The sequence below is a fragment of the Salmo salar genome, chromosome ssa18 (assembly GCF_905237065.1).
Source record: "Salmo salar chromosome ssa18, Ssal_v3.1, whole genome shotgun sequence".
Taxonomy (NCBI): Eukaryota; Metazoa; Chordata; class Actinopteri; order Salmoniformes; family Salmonidae; genus Salmo; species Salmo salar.
This window is the reverse complement of record NC_059459.1, coordinates 58,206,991-58,230,186: the sequence shown is the minus strand read 5'-3', so window position 1 is coordinate 58,230,186 and position 23,196 is coordinate 58,206,991. Positions and strand designations below refer to the sequence as shown.

Genomic DNA, 23,196 nt, shown 5'->3' with positions numbered 1-23,196 from the left:
TTCTGGGGATGGTAGTAACTAAAGACTTGCTGAAATGTTGGGGCATTAACATGCTCATGTTTGAAATGAGAACAGTTGTCACAAACCATACAGAATACTTTATCAATATTCACACTTAATATAAATTACAGATTATCTTTGTACAATGTCTTTGAAGATTTGTATTGAACAATCACAAGCAGTACAGCATCGACAGCAAACGGCACACATGCGTAATTAGTTCAGGGACAGATTGCTGATGCAGTAGCAGTCAAAACCAAGGCCTGTTGCCATATCAACTAATATTGTGCCCTACCCCATAGAAACCAAAGACATACTCCTATTGGAGTGGGTAAAGTTTGAGTATTTGTAGACCTTCGTACCATTGTGTTTTTTCAATCAAACCAGCACGCTATATACATTTAAGTACTAAATACATGATTTTCTCTCCTTAAAAGTAACTTCTCTGTAGGCTGTGCAATGAGTCACGTTAAAGCTGTCCATCTTGTGAAATCAAGTTTAGGGACACTTCCAAAAGGGGAAGTGGGTCGCTAGTGGTAGACTGGTTAGCCCACTGAGACTTACAGTAACTCGGAAATAAATCACTCAATGTCACACACCATAGCTTTGCTCACTAAAAATGTACATGGGTTTTCACTAACTGTTTTGCTATTGTAACCAGCTATCAATCTGAAAACTGCTGACATTTTTGTATATAAAGTGCAGGAATACCTCCAAGCCTCTCTCTCCATAGAACATGTGCGCATTCTCTCTCAAATCTCCACCCCATCAGCATATGTACACCCGGGTGGGGGTAATGCCTTAAAGTTCAGAAACCTTGTTCCTGATCATCCCCTCTATCACCCATTATGGGTTGCTCTGGTAATAAAAATCACTCACACTCCACCCTTTCTGGGGTATGTTCAGTTGGTGCAATGCTTTGTAATGTTGCACAGCCTTTTCCTCAAGCAACCTGTTCCTGTCAACATATCTCCCTCAAGCTCCATTTCCTAACTACGGGCTCAGTTCCAAATCCATTCCACCTCCCTATCCCTTGACCCACACGCCAACCCTACCCTACTCTCCCTGCTCGATATGCCTAGATACAACTCAAAGGATGTGTTTGGAATCAGGCCCAAGCCCAGTACCCAGTTGTAGCCCTCTGAGTTTCCCTGCATAACCAAGAGTATGTCTGGCCTTCTCAGCTTGCCCTCCCCAGTTCCCCCAGGGGACCCCATTAGTCAAGGCTTCCCTCCCCCCCCAGGTAGTCCAGCTCTGTACTCCGCTTGCCCAACTCCATGTCCAGGTCCATCATGGCTGGCGGGTGCTGGCTGAAGGAGGTGGAGATCTGGTCGAACGTCTTGCCCCGTGTCTCCGGCACCCGGAAGAAGGTGAAGATGAGGAAGAAGAGAAGGAGCACTGCGAAGATGAGGAAGACATAAGGCCCACAAAGCTCCTGTGGAGCGGGAGGTAGAGGGGGAGGGAAAGGGAGGCGTATATTCATTAGTGTTTCATTGAAAATACTTTTACTCATCAGTCCATGTCTGTCAGACACCATCCAATCCAGAATAGGTCAGCTTCGCCTATCATTAAAACCAATACTAAAGTCCTAAATGAAGGTTCCTGGTCAATTTTTTTTACCAAACACACAAAGTGATCACTTACAGCGAGATACTGGAAGCCAAAGCCAATAATGAAGTTGGCCGTCCAGTTGGAGAATCCGGCCACGGCCATCGCAGCGGGCCTGGGGCCTTGGGAGAAGAGCTCAGCCACAAAGAACCAGGGGATGGGGCCAGGCCCCACCTCAAAGAAGGCCACGAAGCCAAAGATGGCCAGCATGCTGATGTAGCTCATCCAGGGAACACTGTCCTGTCAAGGGAAAGGCGGTGATGGTTCAGCCAGAGGTACATGAATAGAAATAGCCATACCACCCATTATGGCCTCTGACTTGAATGGGGTGCCCCTTCTAGTATTTTATTTCTATGGGTACATGATTCCGTGAATGGGCTAATGAGTTTGTTGCTATTCATTAAGGACTGACCAATAAGGCGAGCGCTATCGTCATGACAATGGCACAGCCACACATTCCGGACAGCCCCAGCATGTGTAGTGTCCGGCGGCCCGTCCTCTCCACCAGGAAGAGCTGTTGATTGGACGAGAGCAGAATGACAAACAGGTAACAACAGGCCTGGATCATTTTCACTCGTTTCTAATTGAGACAAAACTTAGCTGATGATTCTGACTGAACTTTTCCAACTGGCGTTTGTCTCAAACCTCTACTCTGGGACCCCCAGCCGTTCCATGTTTTTGATCTATTCCAGAGCTTGCACCTGATTCGACTAGTTAACTAATCATCAAGACCTTGAATAGGTTAACCAGGTGAGCTAGTTCAGGGCTACAACAAAATTGTGAAATGTCTGGGGGTCCCCGAGGAGAGGTTTGCGAACCACTGGTCTAAGGCATTCTCCAGTCTGGTTTGGTCATGGATAAAGACTATTGTAAGTGGGAGCTTTCTCTACAGAATGCAAACATAAAAGTGAAGCTGATGATTTAAAGAGGTGTTTTCATTTTAAAATCAAAGGTCAACCCTTAACCCAGCCAAGACAATCAATACATTAATCAACAAATCAGACCTTTTTGGATGAAGGCAGAAAGACTAAAGGCTCTATTCAATCTGAAGCGTTACAGATTGTACAATATAAATGTAAAGGTCATTTCCGATTGAGCCGACATATGCAGCGTTTATCGTGAATTCAGACTCCGTTAACGTGGGAACATTGACCTTTAAATTTCCATCACGTTGTAACGGTAACTTCCGCGATACGGATTGAATAGAGCCCTAGGTTGGGATAACCTCATCCCACAGCGCATATAAACCTGGGACATCAACGATTTAAAGTTGGCCTTAGTGGGAGTGACCTATAGAATTCCTAGAGTGACTTTACTAAGTAAGGTATTTATCATCATTTCATTTTAGTGAATCACAAAACTGCGAGGCGTGGCACCGTAAACAGAGTTGCACAAGACACGTACAGAGAAGGGGCAAGGTGTTCTGGGAGATGATTAATTGGTAGATTAAGTCGGGAGTTTCTCCCGTTCTCTATTGGCTCAGGAAAACCAAGTTGAAGCGTTGGTCCATGCGCATGTGGGAGGGAGTGTCTGGGAACGAGATTAAGGTTGGGTCGACCCACTACGTTATCTTGTTTGTTCAATGATAAAGGTGTAGGAGTTAAACAGTAATGGAGGTGCCTGGAAACAGGGCCTGCTTGTGTACCGAGACCACAGTGAAGGCACAGTTGACCACGCCAGCTCCTATAGTGGCGTAGACGGGGCTCTGGACCCCTGCCTTCTGGAAAATACTGGTGGAGTAGTAGAAGATCTGGAGAGAATACAAGAGGACGGTTGGTCATGGAATGGAGTCAAGCTTGAAGCAATGCAGAGATGTGACTAATGCCAACCCTTATTGTAATATGATCCCAATGTAATTGTATTTATTTGTCATTCTTTCATTGTTTGATGAAATCTAAGGACTCCGGATATAGAATGTATTTGAATATACTCATCATCAGGTGATACACACACCTACTGCACTCCCCTGCCCTCTCTACCCTCCAGTACTCACAGCGTTGACCCCAGAGAGCTGTTGTGAGAGCTGCAGCAGGATGGCGATGATGATGGGCTGCCGGTACATGGGGGAGCGGAAGAGCTCTGCGATGGACACCTTCCTCTCCATGTCCATCCTCCTCTTCTCCTCCTTCATCTCCGCCAGCATATCCCCCACCTCCTGCCTCCCGGTCAGCCTCCTCAAGCCTGGCGAAGAGTGGGAATGAGAATCACGCTGAGCGGAGAACTTTAGATGGGTTTCGGGGTGTGTTTGTAATTCAATCCCTGCCCCTGATCTACTTGTAGTCCTCTCCAATCAATCAAAAATAGGAAAGGAGATAAGGGAGGAAAGGAGGCCACTAAAAAGTGTTAGGACGTGGCCGGCCGTGACTTGATCCTCACCGCTCTTGGCGTGGTGCTCCTGGCAGCGGATGATGTAGAGAAAACGAGGGCTCTCGGGGCAGAAGGGCAGCAGCGCCATCTGCAGGACAGTGGGCAGAACGGTCACACCCACCAGCACTGGCCACAACTCCTCACTGCCCAGCAAAGACTCCAGACCTAGGACCTAGGGATGAGGGGGGAAAAAGAGAGAGGGAAAGGGAGAGAGGAAAGGAAAGAGAAGCGTGATGAAGATAGGAGAGAGAGAACATTAATGCAGGTTCAGATAGAAATATATTGTGTAGAACAAACAAGATTCACTGTCATGTTGTTAAATACATTGTGCAAGCTCAGCTTCTGTACCTGTGCTATGAGAATCCCTGTGACGATCGCCAACTGGTGGAGCGTGCCCAAAGCACCTCGTAGACTTGTAGGCGCTATCTCCCCCACATACATGGGCACTAGCCCTGATGCCAACCCTGGAGGAAAGATCATTAGGCTAAGGTTCAGAAACTGGTATGCCAAGGTCTGGAGACAAAAATGAGCAGCGATAGTGATTCCTATTAACTATTTCACCGCTTATTGGAATTTCAGTACGATTCATAGAAAATAATATAGTCTATCTACTACACCACTGAAAAGTATCATTTAAATCTACAGGATGAGTGCTCACCACAGTATGCACCGATGACGAAGCGTCCCAGGATCATCATCTCAAAGGACCGGCTGATTTTGGCCATGCCCATCAAACCTCCTCCGATGAAGGCAAACAAGTTGTTTATGAGCATGGCTTTCCTCCTGACAGAGTACAAAGGAATAAATACGTTTTAATATTATTAGTAGTCATAGTTTATAGAAACACTATAATCGTGGTTATAGGCCTTTGACAGTTCCATAATGTGTCCTCTAGATGGCAGACTTACATCACAAAACAGACACTGTTACAAAGAAAAATATTTTGTTTCTACAAGGAACAGCTATTGTTAATCCTTAAGAGTCACCCGTTCGTCAATCTAAGTAACATAATAATGAACTCCCCATCAAAATCCGCCAATTTAAACTGGAGCTAACAGATTTTGCATGTACTGCCTCTCAACCCACCGCATCCGTCTGTCGACCTTCCACGTCTGCGGTGGAAAGTGGCTGAGCTATAGCGGTGTTTGTCAGACCATGATGAGACAAACCGAAAATCGGTCTTCTCACGAACAGTTTGGCCTACAAAACTAATATGAGACTCGCACGAACACGATGGTGCTCTCCGTTTTGCTCTACATCCCCCACAAGTGTCAAGGGACTCGTCTAAAGGGAACCCATACAACTGAATGGAAGTATGGAGGGAGTTCTCATATCTCCTAGATATAAGATCTCCTAGATATAAGATCTCCTAGATATAAGACAGACACTTCACAACCTTATTCTTTATGATACATTTTTTTTACTGTCTTTTTTTGCCATTTATGAATGGATTATTCAATGCGTTTCTATGGGCTATAGTAGTAAAGTCCAAATTCAATATTTGATCAAATAATATTATTCTATTTCTTGTTGATACCTAAAGGGGTCATACAATTCTAAATCAAATAGCTAAATGAGCCATGGTATGACTATCATAAAAACAATTCCATATGGTAGCTTAGTAGAACCCCCCCCCAACTGCTTAAACTTTTAGAGGTTAAGAATGGCATAGCGAATTTCATTAATTTTGTAATACTCCAACACACTTTATGTGTGTGAAATGCATAGAAGACAGAGCATTCCTCCAGTATAGTGTGTGTACCAAACCTGCTAATACAGAGACAGGTTCTGTAACAGACTTCATGCTGCTGCTCAACAGTAAAGCTTCCTTCCTCATGAGCCCACACTGCTATTCAATATTGGAACCTCAGTCTCGCATACACATCAAACACCTTTAGCCAGCTGCGCCACAGGAAAGCTAGCAATTTGATGCGTGCAGATTGTGGTATTTCAAGCTGAGAAGTGAGATTTTTTTCATTTCAACTTGGTTATATTTACACGTCAAGAGTGTTTCTTGCCACACAGCATGAGAAACCCAAGCCTAGTGGAGCAGAGGGGACAGGGGCACCGTTTGAAACAGTCTGAAACACCTCAACACTGTTTCAGTCTTCCTTACTCAGCAGCTGTGACCTCTGCCTTTTGAGGAACACCTTGTCCTAACTGTACCCATTCTGATTGTTTGACTGATTGACTGACTGACATTCTCCAAAGGGAACTATGTTGGATCCAACTGACTGACACTATCTATAGGGAACCATGGGACCACGCAGCTGTCATACTGCTCAGGAAGGAGACCCGTTCTGTCTCCTAGAGATGAATGTACTTTGGTGCGAAAAGTGCAAATCAATTCCAGAACAACAGCAAAGGACCTTGTGAAGATGCTGGAGGAAACAGGTACAAAAGTATCTATATCCACAGTAAAACGAGTCTTATATCGACATAACCTGAAAGGCCGCTCAGCAAGGAAGAAGACACTGCTCCAAAACCGCTATAAAAAAAGCCAGACTACGGTTTGCAACTGCACATGGGGACAAAGATCGTACTTTTTGGAGAAATGTCCTCTGGTCTGATGAAACAAAAATGGAACTGTTTGGCCATAATGACCAGAACTGAAAAAGTGTGTGCAAGCAAGGAGGCCTACAATCCTGACTCAGTTACACCAGCTCTGTCACGAGGAATGGGCCAAAATTCACCCAATTTATTGTGGAAAGCTTGTGGAAGGCTACCTGAAACGTTTGACCCAAGTTAAACAATTTAAAGGCAATGCTACCAAATACTAATTGAGTGTATGTAAACTTCTGACCCACTGGAAATGTGATGAAAGAAATAAAAGCTGAAATAAATCATTCTCTCTGCCATTATTCTGTCATTTCACATTCTTAAAATAAAGTGGTGATCCTGACTGACCTAAGACAGGGCATTTTTACTAGGATTAAATGTCTGGAATTGTAAAAAACTGAGTTTAAATGTATTTGGCTGAGGTGTATGTAAACCTCCGACTTCAACTGTATATATATGCAGCTGGATTTGTACTGAGTGTCTGTAAGTGAGAACATTCATCTATCATGTGTACATGGGAATGTACATAACATGTGTATGTTTTGCAGTGCTGACAAGCGTGCATTTTGTGGGTATGTCAGTGTGTGTAGGTCTATGTGTGTCCAAACCAGCCCAGCATGTAAGCATGGGACATGGATTGTGTGGAACAGTCCCGCATTTATGCCCTTTGTCCCGCAACCAAATAATCATGTCCCGCATTTTATCAACAAATACAAACACCACCAATTTTTAAAAAAGTATCTTTGTCCCTTATTTAAATCAGATATTCCAAACCTGTCTCTTTCAGTCACGTTGCGCTTATGAAAATATATGCATAGATATCATAATGATGTGGTAGCCTAAGCTTAATGGTGATGTTAAACTTCTCCAATCGTTTAGATATGATATTTTGCGCAGTGCAAGACGAGACGAAGGCCAACGTCATATAGGCTTATGGTCAACCAATATGTCTCAAATCCTTTCGGAATAAATTTCGGCTAAACTTGGAGGACAGTTAGGCCTCCTAACTACTTACAAAAAGCGTGCTTCTGATGAAGAGCTACAGAATTAAGGAAATAGCCATATTAGACCGAAAGATATAAGGACATTTCGTGAAACGTGTGAGGCTCCCATGCCCATTAGTTGCTCATTCAACATATTTGCAGTACTTTACTCAATCTCATCCTAACTGTTTAACATTCCACGAGTCCAACCACAAATGTTTCCGTGGCCAAATATAAACAGATTTTCATAAAACATCCACACATGTTGTCTCTCGGTTCTGCACCACCAAATTTTGTGCAAGGGAAACGAGTTGGATTCGCTTCAATTGCTCGTTTGGTGCTGCGGCCTGCAGGGGTGTAGCAAAAATGTATATCTGTGGGTGTAGTACTGCCAGAGAACACCGGAGCCACTTCTCACAATGGTGCTCGTTTAGTAAAGTTAGATAAAAGCTGAAATAATGTATTGGAAGTTCCCATAATGATTCATTAGTATTCTACATAACATAACAAAATATAATAGCACAGTATAAGGTTACTGTTACACCAAAAACACCACTAATTTCTTATGAGATTTTAAGTTGGTTAGCAGAATAGTCCCCACAAAAAATATCATGCGGCAAAAACTTAACAGCACGCGCCTGCTAGGTATCATGATCATCGATTGAAACAAAATACAGAGGCTATATAGTTTAAGACCATCTGCTCTAATTTGCTCACCAAACAGTCATTCAAGAAGATCTAAATGCATATGCATTGGCAGTTCGAGTATGTATGGCTCCCTTCAGCGCTCCTGCCCCCCCCAAAAAAGCACCATTCTGCACAACCTGTAATTTTTATTCAGACATTTGGAACAACACAAATAAATAATCCTAACATTTAAAACTATATAAATATAAAAATATATAAAAAGGAAAACTCGTAAATATCAAAAAGAAGTAACAAAGACAAATATAAACAAATTGTATAAATACAAATAAAAAAGAGAATCAAATTATTACACTATCAATAAATCAATCAAATGTATTTATAAAGCCCTTTTTACATCAGCCGATGTCACAAAGTGCTATACAGAAACCCAGCCTAAAACCCCAAATAGCAAGCAATGCAGATGTAGAAGCACGGTGGCTAGGAAAAACTCCCTAGAAAGCCAGGAACCTAGAAAGAAACCTAGAGAGGGACCAAGGCCCTGAGGGGTGGCCAGTCCTCTTCTGGCTGTGCCGGGTGGAGATTATAACAGAACATAGCCAATATGTTCAAATGTTCATAGATGACCAGCAGGGTCAAATAATAATAATCATAATGGTTCTAGAGGGTGCAACAGGTCAGCACCTCAGGAGTAAATGTCAGTTGGCTTTTCATAGCCGATCATTCAGAGTTAGAGACAGCAGGTGCGGTAGAGAGAGAGAGTCGAAAACAGCAGGTCCGGACAAGGTAGCACATCCGGTGAACAGGTCAGGGTTCCATAGCCGCAGGCTATGAAACTGGAGCAGCAGCACGACCAGGTGGACTGAGGACAGCAAGAAGTCATCAGGCCAGGTGGTCCTGAGGCATGGTCCTCGGGCTCAGGTTCTCAGAGAGAAAAGAGAGAAAAGAGAGAAAGAGAAAAGAGAGAAAGAGAGAGAACTATTGCTAACAAAAAACACAAACTGAAATTGCACAAATCCTATATCACATAAATACACAAATAGAATAACACACTTGTAAAGAAGATAACCTGATTATTCCACTATTGCACTTCAAACAAGAAACACAAAAACTAAATTGCACAACTGCCATCTAAACCCTGACCTTCTTGCCTTCCTTGATGCAAAGTCATCAATTACATTGTCATAAGAAATCTGCCCAGCAATTGCATGGTTAATACTGATGACAGCAAGGCCACTAAGGCGTTCCTGTGACATGGTGGACCTCAGATAGGATTTGATGAGCTTCAGCTTCGAAAAGCTCCTCTCTGCTTCAGCTACGGTCAATGGAAGAGTAAGACAAATTCCGAGAGCAGTCCACAAATTTGGATACATTTCTGAGAGCTCCCTATCGTGTATAAATATCAGCAGCTCAAGCAGGGTCATGGTCTTTGATGGCAAGTCAGACAAGTTCTTCAGTTCCTGTGCAAGCTCTCTGCCATCCAAGTCTGAGTGTTCTTTATAGTGCAGTGTCATACTATACTAAGGGCCTCACATTGTTCTGTCAGCTCCTCATTTGAGATACTTTGGAAGGTTGACAGCACTCCAAACTTCTCTCCCAAATTTTCCAATGTGTAAAATCTTTCCTGAAGGGCTGTTGCAGCATCAACAACGACATTGACACATGTCACATCCAGCTTCTTCAGGGCATCAGTCAAAGGCTCATCAAATGATTCGTATGAAAAGTGACGCTTTGTGGACCTCAGCCTTTTTTGCCTCTACATTCATACCCTCGCAAATATCCTTGGGTGAAGTTTGTGCAGTCATAAAGCCTGATGCTCTGTAGTTGCTGAGACGTCTCTCTGTCTTTCTGAGAAGACTGACTGCAACATCCAAATGCATACTGGGAGACTGCATCAGCTTGCTCACATGTTGGATCTGGCTCAAGATGTCATACCACACCACTGTACAGATGCTGAAGATGTATGATCCCACCTCCTCTGACAAGGACTGGGCCTCAATTTTTATCACAGGGTCTTTGGTTTGATCCCTCACCTCAATCAGTGTCTCTCTCACTGCTGCTGCCTGATACCTCAGTGGCTCGACACTCTTAACTTTACTCTCCCACCGTGTCTCAGTCCACATCTTCAAAGTGATGTCCACGTGTTTTTTCAGGATGGCCCATCGCTGTGTGGAGGCTGAGAACAAGGTGTACAGTTTGTGTAAGATGCCAAAGTAACCTGTGGCATCGACAGAACTTTTAGCAGCATCAGCCACAACTAGGTTCAATGTGTGAGCCCCACATGGCACAAATAGAGCTCTTGGATTCATTTCCAGGAGTCTGGCTTGGACACCTTTGTTTTTAGCTCCTCTAATCTTTTGAGAATCAGGGATGCCAAATGTTGGCCTGTAGACTCCTCTGCCTCCAAAAACCCCATGAAATGTTCCTTTATGTGGGGCTCCTCCTTCAGTGACACAATTCTAATCACAACTGAAAACTGTTCAGTGTGGCTGACATCTGAGGTGCAATCTAGAATGATAGAGAATATTTTTGCCAGCTTGATGTCACTCACCATTATTGAAATGACCTTGCTGCTCAACAAATCAATGAGTTCATCCTGTATTTGGTGGCCAAGGTAGCTGGTGGTGTGACTCGAGGTCCCTTTTTGGACACGGTTAAGGTTCTCTTTCATGACTGGATCAAATTGTGCCATCAGTTCAACCTATTTGAGGAAATGTCCATATGATGGAGAGTACAGTGCCAGATTTCTAATTGCCAGAGACTGCACAATAGCAGTCAGATGTGTCAACACCTCTCTCCATCTTATCCTCTCAGCCTCCATAAGTGCCATCTCGTGCTTATCAATTGTTTCCCTTTTTTTATCCTCATTGCCAGTTCTTTCCATGTTTCATTGTCACACCCACTTTTATTGAAATGTTGATTAATGTGCACTGTCCCTGTAAAAATAAAATAAACTCAAACTCAAACTCAATTGGAGGCAGCTGAATATCGTTGCCTCTAATTGGGGATCATACTTAGTGTGTCCCTTTTCCCAACTGCGTTGTGGGATATTGTTTAGAGTTATTGCCTATGTACGCTACGTATTGGCACGTTCGTTAAATCTTTGTTGTTGTTTTGTAAGTTTCACTTTAATAAATATGTGGAACTCTACTCACACTGCGCCTTGGTCCGCTTATTTATTCAATGAACATGACAGAATATCCCACCATAACAGGACCAAGCAGTGTGCCCAGGAGGTAAGGGTGAGTTGGACATGGGAGGAAACACTGGGGGGAAGCGAGACCCTTGGCGGGAGACGCCAAGGAGTAATGGAGGACAGCGACGACGCCGGGGTCCGCAGCCACAAAGAGCCCAAGGGCAACCCCAATAAAAAAAATGTGGGGGGCACAAGGAGCGGTCAGCTGAGCCGGGGAGAGAGCGAGAGACCGTCTGGGAGTCGATGGAGCTGTTGGAGGGAGATCGGAGAGAGATGTTGGTTAGGTGTATTCTGCACCGCACTCGCCCTGAAGAGCGTGTCATCAGTCCGGTGCCACCTGTGCCGGCTCCACACACCAGACCTCCAGTGCGCCTCCCCAGCTCGGTATATCCTGTGCCGGCTCCCCGCACTCGCCCTGAAGAGCGTGTAATCAGGCCGGTGCCACTTGTGGCGGTTCCACGCACCAGGCCTCCAGTGAACCTTCCCAGCCCAGTACGTCCTGTGCCGGCTCCCCGCACTCGCCCTGAAGAGTGTGTCACCAGCCCTGAGTCTCCAGTGCCGGTGCCCAGTCCAGTCCAGGCACGGCGTCCAGTCCCACTCCATGGCCGGAGCCTTCCTCTGTGCCAGTGCTCAATCCAGGCACGGTGTCCAGTCCCGCTACATGGCCGGAGCCTTCCTCTGCGCCGGTGCCCAGTCCAGGCACGGCGTCCAGTCCCGCTCCATGGCCGGAGCATTCCTCTGCACTGGTGCCCAGTCCGGGCACGGTGTTCAGCCCGGCTACGTCCCGCACCGGAGCCGCCACCAACGCTAGTTGCCCACCCTATCCCTCCCCATCTAGTTTCAGGTTTTGCGGTCGGAGTCCGCACCTTTGGGGCGGTACTGTCACGCCCTAACCATAGAGAGCCCTCGTGGTTCTCTATGGTGTTTTAGGTCAGGGCATGACTAGGGGGGTTCTATGTATTCTATTTCTGTGTTGGTGTGTGTGTATGGTTCCCAATTGGAGGCAGCTGAATATCGTTGCCTCTAATTGGGGATCATACTTAGTGTGTCCCTTTTCCCAACTGCGTTGTGGGATATTGTTTAGAGTTAGTGCCTATGTGTGCTATGTATTGGCACGTTCGTTAAATCTTTGTTGTTGTTTTGTAAGTTTCACTTTAATAAATATGTGGAACTCTACTCACACTGCGCCTTGGTCCGCTTATTTATTCAATGAACGTGACATTCATGCAGTTTTGGTGTTCTGGACTGCTGTCGTGTGAAGTCAGCAAAGAACTTGCATGTTTCCAGTCTGTCAGTCCTGAGTTTGCTAACTACATTTTCTTCTTAGAAAATAGTTTGCAGCTGAAGCAGAAGAGGCTGTTGTTTCTTTCAGAATACACCAACCAACTTCTAGGGATTCTTCACCACTCAGCAAGGTCTTCCTGAAATACTGGTGGTGGCGACTTCTTCTATCACTCTCATTCCTTGGGAAAACAAAGTTAGGTGGTACCTCACTTGGTCCTCTGCAAACGAGTTGTGTCCGAATTCTGTCAGTCAGAACTGAAGGCCAATCAGCAGGGTCTGTAGACAGTGGTTCATCCTCAGCAGCAGGATTTGGTAGGGATGCTGCTACAGGCATTTCTAATGGGCATTAGTTTACACACGTTATTTACAGAATTTATAGTGGTGGAACATCCCACATACATACCCAGTAACAATAAAATCATCATTGTTACCTACAATATAGAAACTTAAAACTTTGCAAAAGGGAAATTATTTATTTTGTTTATGTTATGCAGGGACGCACACATAAACACATGTGCGTGTACCCACACACACACCTGAAGAATCCTGCTGGGGAGAAGTGGAAGCAAATGGGTCTTCATCCTCATCCTCAGTCTCAGACAACATTTGTGAAGACACCTGTGTGGCTGAGGAGGTGGATGGCTCCTCATCTTGAGGCTCCGAGATCATTTCTGAAGAGGCCTGTGTGGCTAATGAGGTAGATGCCTCCTCATCCTGGCCAGTGCCAGAGGGTGCTCCAAAATATTTCAGAAGTTCCCCTGAATTTGCATTGAAATACTGTATATGAGTCTGACACCCGAAATACATTTGTTGCACAATGAAATATACATGTCATTATGCACAATTTATCAAACTTTCAGAATAGGAACCAAATGAACCATACAACCTCCTATATCACACAAGATACAAAATATCAGCATAATATAGACGTATTTTAAGTTAGCCTACAGCATTGCAAATTCCCCTTACTGAGCTCAGGACCTAGTCAATACAATCACAGAAAACCTTAATGATGTCACCTCAATAAAAGTTAACCAAATCAATAATGTGCTAGTTAGGTGGTAATCGTTTTGCTGCAGGCTACACACATTATCATGATAAAACTGTGTGAAATTATATCCAATGTTATGTAAGCTAGTTGGACAGAAAACGGAATATTGTCCCCCTATGTGTAATAGGGGTGGCAGGTAGCCTACTGGTTAGAGCGTTGGGCCAGTCACCGAAAGATTGCGAGAACGAATCCCCGAGCTAACAAGGTAAAAATCTGTCGTTCTGCCCCTGAACAAGGCAGTTAACCAACTGTTCCTAGGCCGTCATTGTAAATAAGAATTTGTTCTTAACTGACTTGCCTGGTTAAATAAATAAAATATAAAAATAGCAAAGCAAGCAACATAGTAACATAGCCTAACAAACATAAGTATTATACTAGCCTATTTCATTACATGCATAATATTATACTCATAAAGATATGACATAGCTGCATACCTTTATCTTTTACACGTTTCTCCTCTTCTTCTCTCCTCTTTTTCCTAAACTGGGCACCTGATGGCTTAGACCTTTTCTTATCCATTTGTGTTGATTTGGCACTCGAGCATCAATACATTACCCATCCCCCAACACTGTCAACCAAGAGTCAAGACTAAACCAATTCACCTTGGTGGTGTGCAGACTGGTATTATATTATTCTTAATGATTTCGCACAAACCAGAAAAAAATGCAACAATATGTCTGTGAAACTATATATTCACAGTATTATGAATGAATTGTGGTTTATTTGGTAGCATTTTGTAGTGTGACTGATTTTACTAATTGCATTAGTACTGTACAAAGTTAGAGGTGCGCTATTTGATAGATTCCCCCGCTCCCCCTACCTTGGGCTTCCAGTGGGGAGACCTGAGGTCAACCTACCACCGCCAACCCTCCCCATCTTGTACTTCTGAGTGGGAGACCTTCCCAGGCAGTAGCCTGCCTAGCTCACAAACTAGAATCAGGGCGCCCACTCCGACAAGGTTAATTGACCCACAGTCCCACACGGTGACATGATATCATTGACGTGACGTGCAAACGAGCAATAGAAAACCGCTCTCGCAAATGTCAAATTCACCATCTTGCCCCCCCCCCGGGCGGCTGCCCATGTTGCCCATACCTAAATCTGCTTCTGTGCATATGCAAATACTACCAAATGTTTCATTCATGTAGGCAACACTATCCAGTTAATGTCCTGCAAAATCATCCTGTTGTCTTTGAGGTTTGAGGTTTTTAATGTGGTCACCCTAGCGTGTGCATGCATACACACGCGTGTCTGGGCGTCCGCTCTCTCGTCTGTGAGTGTATCATCTCCCCTACCTGCCCAGCCATTCTGAGATGACGCCCACACAGAAGGAAGAGATCATGCCTCCTATAGAGAAGATGGCTACCGACAGTGACCACAGAGTGGTGAGTGTAGCGGTGGGAATGGGCTCTCCATACCGGTGCACCCATGTAGCATTGTAGTCCGCCTCAATGATCTGGAAAGGCAGGAGAAGAGAGATGAGATGAGACCATGACAAGACAATGAGGAGACAGATGAGCCATCCAATAGAGCTAACATTTTTTCCTTAGTTATAGCAGGAAGACTGTAACCTGGTCCCAGATCTGTTTGTACTGTCCTAGCATGACAGGGATCATAGGAGTTGGTAAGACAGCACAAACAGATCTGGGACCAGGCCAGGAAGACAACAATGTCAAGACAAAATGTCTTTATGAGCTTTGTTCAAATTGGTTCCGTTAATTGGAGCGTTGTGCATCCTTTCAACACCAGAGTTCTTGGTTTGATTCCCGCATGGCATGGGCCACATATACTGAATCAAGGTAAGTGTATACAAAAGTGTTACTTCCTCGAGATAAATGCTTTGGCAATGGAACAGAGAGAGACGTGCTTTGTGTGAATACAATGACAAACTGTTCTGTGAAGGCCGGGTATAACCACCACTCAATACTATGTGCTTCTTGCCAATATGGTCTGTCAAAATGGTCTATCAAAATCAAGAATTTAACGCAAATAGATTGTCTTCAATGGATTGACTTTCAATGAGTAGCACTGTTGAGTCAAGAGTTTCTTTTGGGCCTCAAGATTTCGCCTGGTTAATAGATGGCACAGGGTTCAAGGTTTTGGCTCATGTGTAAAGAGGTTCAAGGGACCAGGACTCATGACCAGAGAGTAAATACCAGCGGGGGCACGTCGGTTGTAAGGCCTCTCTCGTAACACAACTCACCTGACTAACTCCATCTGTTCCTCTGTCTGACTCATTCCCTGTCTGTATCTAAATACAGATACTATCAGATTCCTAAGAATCTGCCTCAATATACACTGAACAAAAATATAAAACGCAGCATGTAAAGTGTTGGTCCCATGTTTCATGAGCTGAAATAAAATATCCCAGAAATGTTCTATACGCACAAAAAGCTTATTTCTCTCAAATGTGCACAAATTTGTTTAAATCCCTGTTATTGAGCATACCTCCATTGCCAAGATAATCCATCCACCTGAGAGGTGTGGCATATCAAGAAGCTGATTAAACAGCATGATCATTATACAGTTGCACCTTGTGCTGGGGACAATAAAAGGCCACTCTAAAATGTGCAGATGTCTCAACTTTTGAGGGAGCATGCAGTACACGCTGATTGCAGGAATGTCCACCAGAGCTGTTGCCAGAGAATTTAATGTTAATTTCTCTACCATAAGCCGCCTCCAATGCTGTTTTAGAGAATTTGGCAGTACTTCCAACCGGCCTCACAACTGCAGACCACGTGTATTGCATCGTGTGGGCGAGCAGTTTGCTGATATCAATGTTGTGAACAGAGTGCCCCATGGTGGCGGTGGGGTTATGGTATGGGCAGACATAAACTATGGACAACGAACACAATTGCATTTTAACGATGGCAATTTGAATGCACATAAATACCGTGACGAGATCCTGAGGCGCATTTTGAGGACCATTTTTTGTAAGGTATCTTTGACCAACAGATGCATATCTGTATTCCCAGTCATGTGAAATCCATAGATAAGGGCCTAATTAATTTGTTTCAATTGACAGATTTCCTCATATGAACTGTAACTCAGTAAAATCTTTGAAATTGTTCCATGTGGCGTTTATATTTTTGTTCAGTATAGATTTGTTAACTTGTCAGATGAGGAGTTGAATGATACTGCTGTCTACACAAAATGCAATATATGCAGCATGAAACTGATTCTACATTTGATATAATATACTGTTGATATATGTACCTATATATTTTATGAATAATATCTGATACACAGTACCCAAGCTAGCACATAAAGTTCTCAGAACCATATGTTTCTTAGAGATTGGTGAGAGCATGGTTGTTTTATGGTTATTTTGCAAACAACCATCCCACAACTTTCTAGAAATGGTGCAGGATAGTTGCTTGCCTTTGGAACATTCTCAGCACATTTAAAAACATTATTTTATTGATATTTCATTACTTTAACAGAACGTTTGATTAAAAGTTCAAACATGGTTACATTTCATTTCAATTTTGGTAACGTTCTAGGAACTTTCTCCAACTGGTTTGACATTGGGAATGTTGTCAAATTGTTTCAAGAACGTTAAGAAACAACATTCTTCTGTGGGAATTTCAGTACTTCAGCATAACGTTCCTACAGGTTTCCTCGTGGTTCTATTTGAAGTCATGTTCTCAAATTGTTCCGAGAATGTTAAGACATTTTTCAATAAAAACTACAAGAACACTTTAGTAATATTCAGAGAACGCTCTGAGAATGTTATTTAAAAACGTACATTCCATTCTCAGCATCAATCAAACTCTCTCTATCCTCTATCTTGTTAAATGTGTTCTGGTGTGTTGTCCACGCTCATTAATTGGCCACTCCTGATCTTAATGAGTGCTTGTCCAGGCTGTATCAGCGTCTGGCTGTGATTGGGAGTCCCATAGGGTGGCACACAATTGGCCCAGCATCGTCTGGGTTTGGCCGGGGTAGGCCATCATTGTAAATAAGAATATTTTCTTAACTGACTTGCCTAGTTAAATAAAGGTTAAATATATATATTTTAAATGGTTTCCTTTGAAATGGTCTCTGTTTTAATAGACTAAAATGAACAGTTTTGAATGCCTAAAAAAACATGGCATGCTAGCCCCATCGTGGTAGCATGGGTACCAGTTTCTTCAGCTAATCCACTCACTGTACTCCATGCCATGTGCCAAAGAGACTGGCCATTCTGCTATCTTCAAATATGAACATTCTTTCATTAATGAGATCAAGGAGAACAGAGGATTTAATGCTGATTCGATCACCCTCACACCTATCCTCCAATCACAACGATTATGCAAATATTCAAATCTTATCACTTTTTTCCTCCACAAAACACGTCGTTATCTGGTTGCTAAGCAACCGTTTTTTGTTTGTTGCTTGCTCAAGTCTAAATTCTCAAAGTAAATACAGTAATTCCAACCACAAAACGTCTTAGATTTGATTTTATGCCTCAAAATAGAACCTGCCTAACAGCTAAATATGTGTTTTTGACTTTATTATAAATTCTAATTCTATTTTCCAGGCACCACATGTTGTAATGAAAAATATTATTTCCAACAACCAATGAGCAAGTCCGCTGTAAATCCAGCATATATTGAATGTTGTAGACTGCCAAAAGGCCGGTCTCTTTGGCAGTGACAAGGAGTGGAATGTTAGCTAAAGAGACTGGGATTCAGCCTACCATCCTGGTGGCTCAGTGGAGTAATTCCATGGCCAGAGAACATTAGATTACAGGTTTGAATCTCACTTATACTGTGCCACAATAAAAAAAAAGGTATGTGTTTGCATGATTAATGCCTAAGGAAATACATTTCCATGTGTCCTATCTGTGCTTGGACTTCAAAAAAAGCTAACCCCCAAAAAGTTAGCAGTGTTATTAAAAGTCTTATTGAAACATTCAGTAAAAGCTTTAAGGTAGTTATAAAAAAAACTCCAAATAACCTATAATTTTGCTCTCAGAGCATTAATAAAACCTCACAGGAAAACTTTCAAGGAACCAGACTAAAACATTCTCAGAACCTCCCTGCTACCTAAAAATAAATGTTCCCAGAACAGGATACATTTTCACTTCTGTTCTCAGAACGTTTAAAAAAAAAAATCAGTTTAACCGGTCAGGAAACAACAAATGTGAAACCAAAAACATACGTTCTCACAACTTTCAAGGAACTAAATGTGCAAGCTGGGTATGTTTCAATATATTTGATGTAAACTCAGAAAAAAAGAAATGTCCTCTCACTGTCAACTGTGTTTATTTTCAGCAAACTTAACGTGTAAATATTTGTAAGAACATAAGATTCAACAACTGAGACATAAACTGAACAAGTTCCACAGACATGTGACTAACAGAAATGGAATAATGTGTCCCTGAACAAAGGGGGGGTCAAAATCAAAAGTAACAGTCAGTATCTGGTGTGGCCACCAGCTGCATTAAGTACTGCAGTGCATCTCCTCCTCATGGACTGCACCAGATTTGCCAGTTCTTGCTGTGAGATGTTACCCCACTCTTCCACCAAGGCACCTGCAAGTTCCCGGACATTTCTGGGGGGAATGGCCCTAGCCCTCACCTTCCGATCCAACAGGTCCCAGACGTGCTCAATGGGATTGAGATCCGGGCTCTTCGCTGGTCATGGCAGAACACTGACATTCCTGTCTTGCAGGAAATCATGCACAGAACGAGCAGTACGGCTGGTGGCATTGTCATGCTGGAGGGTCATGTCAGGATGAGCCTGCAGGAAGGGTACCACATGAGGGAGGAGGATGTCTTCCCTGTAACGCACAGCTTTGAGATTGCCTGCAATGATAACAAGCTCAGTCCGATGATGCAGTGACACACCGCCCCAGACCATGACGGACCCTCCACCTTCAAATCGATCCCGCTCCAGAGTACAGGCCTTGGTGTAACGCTCATTCCTTTAACGATATACGCGAATCCGACCATCACCCCTGGTGAGACGAAACCGCGACTTGTCAGTGAAGAGCACTTTTTGCCATTCCTGTCTGGTCCAGCGACGGTGGGTTTGTGCCATTGCCGGTGATGTCTGGTGAGGACCTGCCTTACAACAGGCCTACAAGCCCTCAGTCCAGCCTCTCTCAGCCTATTGCGGACAGTCTGAGCACTGATGGAGGGATTGTGCATTCCTGGTGTAACTCGGGCAGTTGTTGTTGCCATCCTGTACCTGTCCCGCAGGTGTGATGTTCAGATGTACTAATCCTGTGCAGGTGTTGTTACACGTGGTCTGCCACTGCGAGGATGATCAGTTGTCCGACCCTGGGCATCTTTCGTTTGGTGTTTTTCAGAGTCAGTAGAAATGCCTCTTTAGTGTCCTAAGTTTTCATAACTGTGACCTTAATTGCCTACAATCTGTAAGCTGTTAGTGTCTTAACGACCATTCCACAGGTTCATGTTCATTAATTGTTTATGGTTCATTGAACAAGCACGGGAAACAGTGTATAAACCCTTTACAATGAAGATCTGTGAAGTTATTTGGATTTTTACGAATTATCTTTGAAACACAGGGACATCCCTGAAAAAGGGACATGTCTTTTTTTGCTGAGTTTATGATTGATTGTTGATGTATGTCCCAATATATTTGATGTACAGTTGAAGTCGGATGTTTACATACACCTTAGCCAAATACATTTAAACTCAGTTTTCACAATTCCTGACATTTAATCCTAGTAAAAATGCCCTGTCTTAACTCAGTTAGGATCACCACTTTACTTTAAGAATGTGAAATGTCAGAATAATAGTAGAGAGAATAATTTATTTCAGCTTTTATTTCTTTCATCACATTCCCAGTGGGTCATAAGTTTACAACGCCAGCATGGTGTGTGCAACGCCAGGGTTGTGGGTTCGATTCCCACGGGGGGCCAGTGCAACAAATTATTTTTTTATTTTTTTAAAGAGAACAATTATAACAAAAAATTAAAAAATATGTATGAAATGTATGCTCTGGATAAGAGCGTCTGCTAAATGACAAAAAAAATATGTACATACACTCAATTAGTATTTGGTAGCATTGCCTTTAAATTGTTTAACTTGGGTCAAACGTTTCGGGTAGCCTTCCACAAGCTTCCCACAATAAGTTGGGTGATTTTTGGCCCATTCCTCCTGACACAGCTGGTGTAACTGAGTCAGGTTTGTAGGCCTCCTTGCTCGCACACGCTTTTTCAGTTCTGCCCACACATTTTCAATAGGATTGAGGTCAGGGCTTTGTGATGGCCACTCCAATACCTTGACTTTGTTGTCCTTAAGCCATTTTGCCACAACTTTAGAAGTATGCTTGGGCTCATTGTCCATTTGGAAGACCCATGTGTGACCAAGCTTAAACTTCTTGACTGATGTCTTGAGATGTTGCTTCAATATATCCACATAATTGTCCTTCCTCATGATGCCATATATTTTGTGAAGTGCACCAGTCCCTCCTGCAGCAAAGTACCCCTACAACATGATGCTGCCACCCTCGTGCTTCACGGTTGGGATGGTGTTCTTTGGCTTGCAAGCCTCCCCCTTTTTCCTCCAAACATAACGATGGTCATTATGGCCAAACAGTTCCATTTTTGTTTCATCAGACCAGAGGACATTTCTCCAAAAAGGACGATCTTTGTCCCATGTGCAGTTGCAAACTGTAGTCTGTCTTTTTTATGGCGGTTTTGGAGCAGTGGCTTCTTCCTTGCTGAGTGGCCTTTCAGGTTATGTCAATATAGGACTTGTTTTACTGTGGATATAGATACTTGCATACCTGTTTGGAAATTGCTCCCAAGGATGAACCAGACCTGTGGAGGTCTACAATTTTTATTCTGAGGTCTTGGCTGACTTCTTTTGATTTTCGAAAGATGTCAAGCAAAGAGACACTGAGTTTGAAGGTAGGCCTTGAAATACATCCACATGTACACCTCCAATTGACTCAAATTATCTCAATTAGCCTATCAGAAGCTTCTAAAGCCATGACATCATTTTCTGGAATTTTCCAAGCTGTATAAAGGCACAGTCAACTTAGTGTATGTAAACTTCTGACCCACTGGAATTGTGATACAGTGAATTATAAGTGAAATAATCTGTCTGTAAACAATTGTTGGAAAATTACTTGTGTCATGCAAAAAGTAGATGTCCTAACCCACTTGCCAAAACTATAGTTTATTAACAAGAAATTTGTGGAGTGGTTGAAAAACGAGTTTTAATGACTCCAACCTAAGTGTATGTAAACCTCTGACTCCAACTGTATGTTAGCTGATATATTCTAATATTTTTTATTTCTGTTACATCAAATATATTATAACATATATTAGCTATGTTAGCTGATATATGTTCTAATATATTTGGTGTATGTTAGCTGATATATGATCTGCTATATTTGATGTATTAGTAATTAGCTGATAAATGTTCTGATATTTGCCTCTGTCACATCAGAACCCCATGACCACCAAACCACAACTAATGCCCCCTTATGAGAAGGGGGCTTTATGACAGTGAATCTAAGAGATTGTCTAGATTGCAGCGAGAGCATCTAACTATATATTGTTCAGGGAGGCTGTACGTGCACTATGGTGTGTTTCTCGCCGAACGCGACACCACCCGCCCTTGTCTGTGTCACAGCGTGAACCCTCAACAAACCTTGTGAGTGTCGCCCTAAAAAAAGCCCAAAATAGCCCCTCTTTCCCATGACACCAGAATCGTTGCCTTAAACCCCTCTGCCTCCGATTTCACCCTTGGCTGTTAAGGATATCTGAGATGTGGGGGGGGGTAGATGGGGGTAGATAGATGTGTGGACTGTGCAGGCTTGCGGATGGGTGAGTAGGGCGAGGAGGCAGGGTGAGGTGTGAGGTTTGGGGGTATTTTTTGGCAACGCTGTGTGTTTCCTCATGCGGCTCGTGTTGACATTACTCGGATGCTCCCCTGGCCACTCTCTCTTCTGCTCTTGCCCTCTCTTGTCTCCAATATATTTCTTCCTCCTGCTCTCTTTATCCATCTCCTATTCTGTAATAGTACATCCATCCTCACAGTCTCTCTATTCCCCCTATCTCCCTCTCTCTTCTATATCCCTACATGTCTTCTTTCCTCTATCCCGACATTTCATTTAGTTTGTATCCTTAATTGATTTCACTGACATTAATATGTTGCTTTTAAAACCTATAGACTCTACTTCATTGTGAACGGGACAAACCTGGTCCTGAGAAAAAAGACAACAATAGCCTGTTTCCGAAAAGGTCATATTAATAATTTATTCAAGCGCTATTCATTACATAAAGAATCTCAAAGCGCTTTAAAGCAACACAAAAAAGACAAGCAATTTAGAAATCAACAACATCATTCATGAGATAGTAGATCATGAGAGGGTTGTAAAGTTCATGGCTTGAGTGACCATTGGAAGGAGGTGGTCAAATGAGATGAACAATTAAAAAAAATGTTTTTTATAATTTCATGCAATTCTACTAATTTTACTCTTCCCTCACTCTTGACCCATCCCCCTCTACTTTCTACACAGCCTGCCTCTCTCGCACCA

General features: G+C 43.2%; 1 protein-coding gene across 2 annotated transcripts in view; it reads right to left on the bottom strand.

Moving 5' to 3' along the window:
- Positions 1 to 83: 83 nt before the first annotated feature.
- LOC100136445 (solute carrier family 2, facilitated glucose transporter member 4) overlaps positions 84 to 23,196 on the bottom strand; it is a 41,424-nt gene continuing 18,311 nt past the window's right edge. For both annotated transcript variants that reach the window (XM_014155686.2, XM_014155688.2), the window contains exons 3-11: positions 14,989 to 15,149; positions 4,634 to 4,758; positions 4,324 to 4,439; positions 3,985 to 4,147; positions 3,602 to 3,789; positions 3,254 to 3,358; positions 2,021 to 2,122; positions 1,645 to 1,848; positions 84 to 1,435 (exon numbers count right to left, since the gene is read on the bottom strand). In XM_014155686.2, coding sequence (XP_014011161.1) covers positions 1,217 to 1,435; positions 1,645 to 1,848; positions 2,021 to 2,122; positions 3,254 to 3,358; positions 3,602 to 3,789; positions 3,985 to 4,147; positions 4,324 to 4,439; positions 4,634 to 4,758; positions 14,989 to 15,149 — 1,383 coding nt within the window. In that variant the 3' untranslated portion in view covers positions 84 to 1,216. The remainder of the gene's footprint in view (positions 1,436 to 1,644; positions 1,849 to 2,020; positions 2,123 to 3,253; positions 3,359 to 3,601; positions 3,790 to 3,984; positions 4,148 to 4,323; positions 4,440 to 4,633; positions 4,759 to 14,988; positions 15,150 to 23,196) is intronic.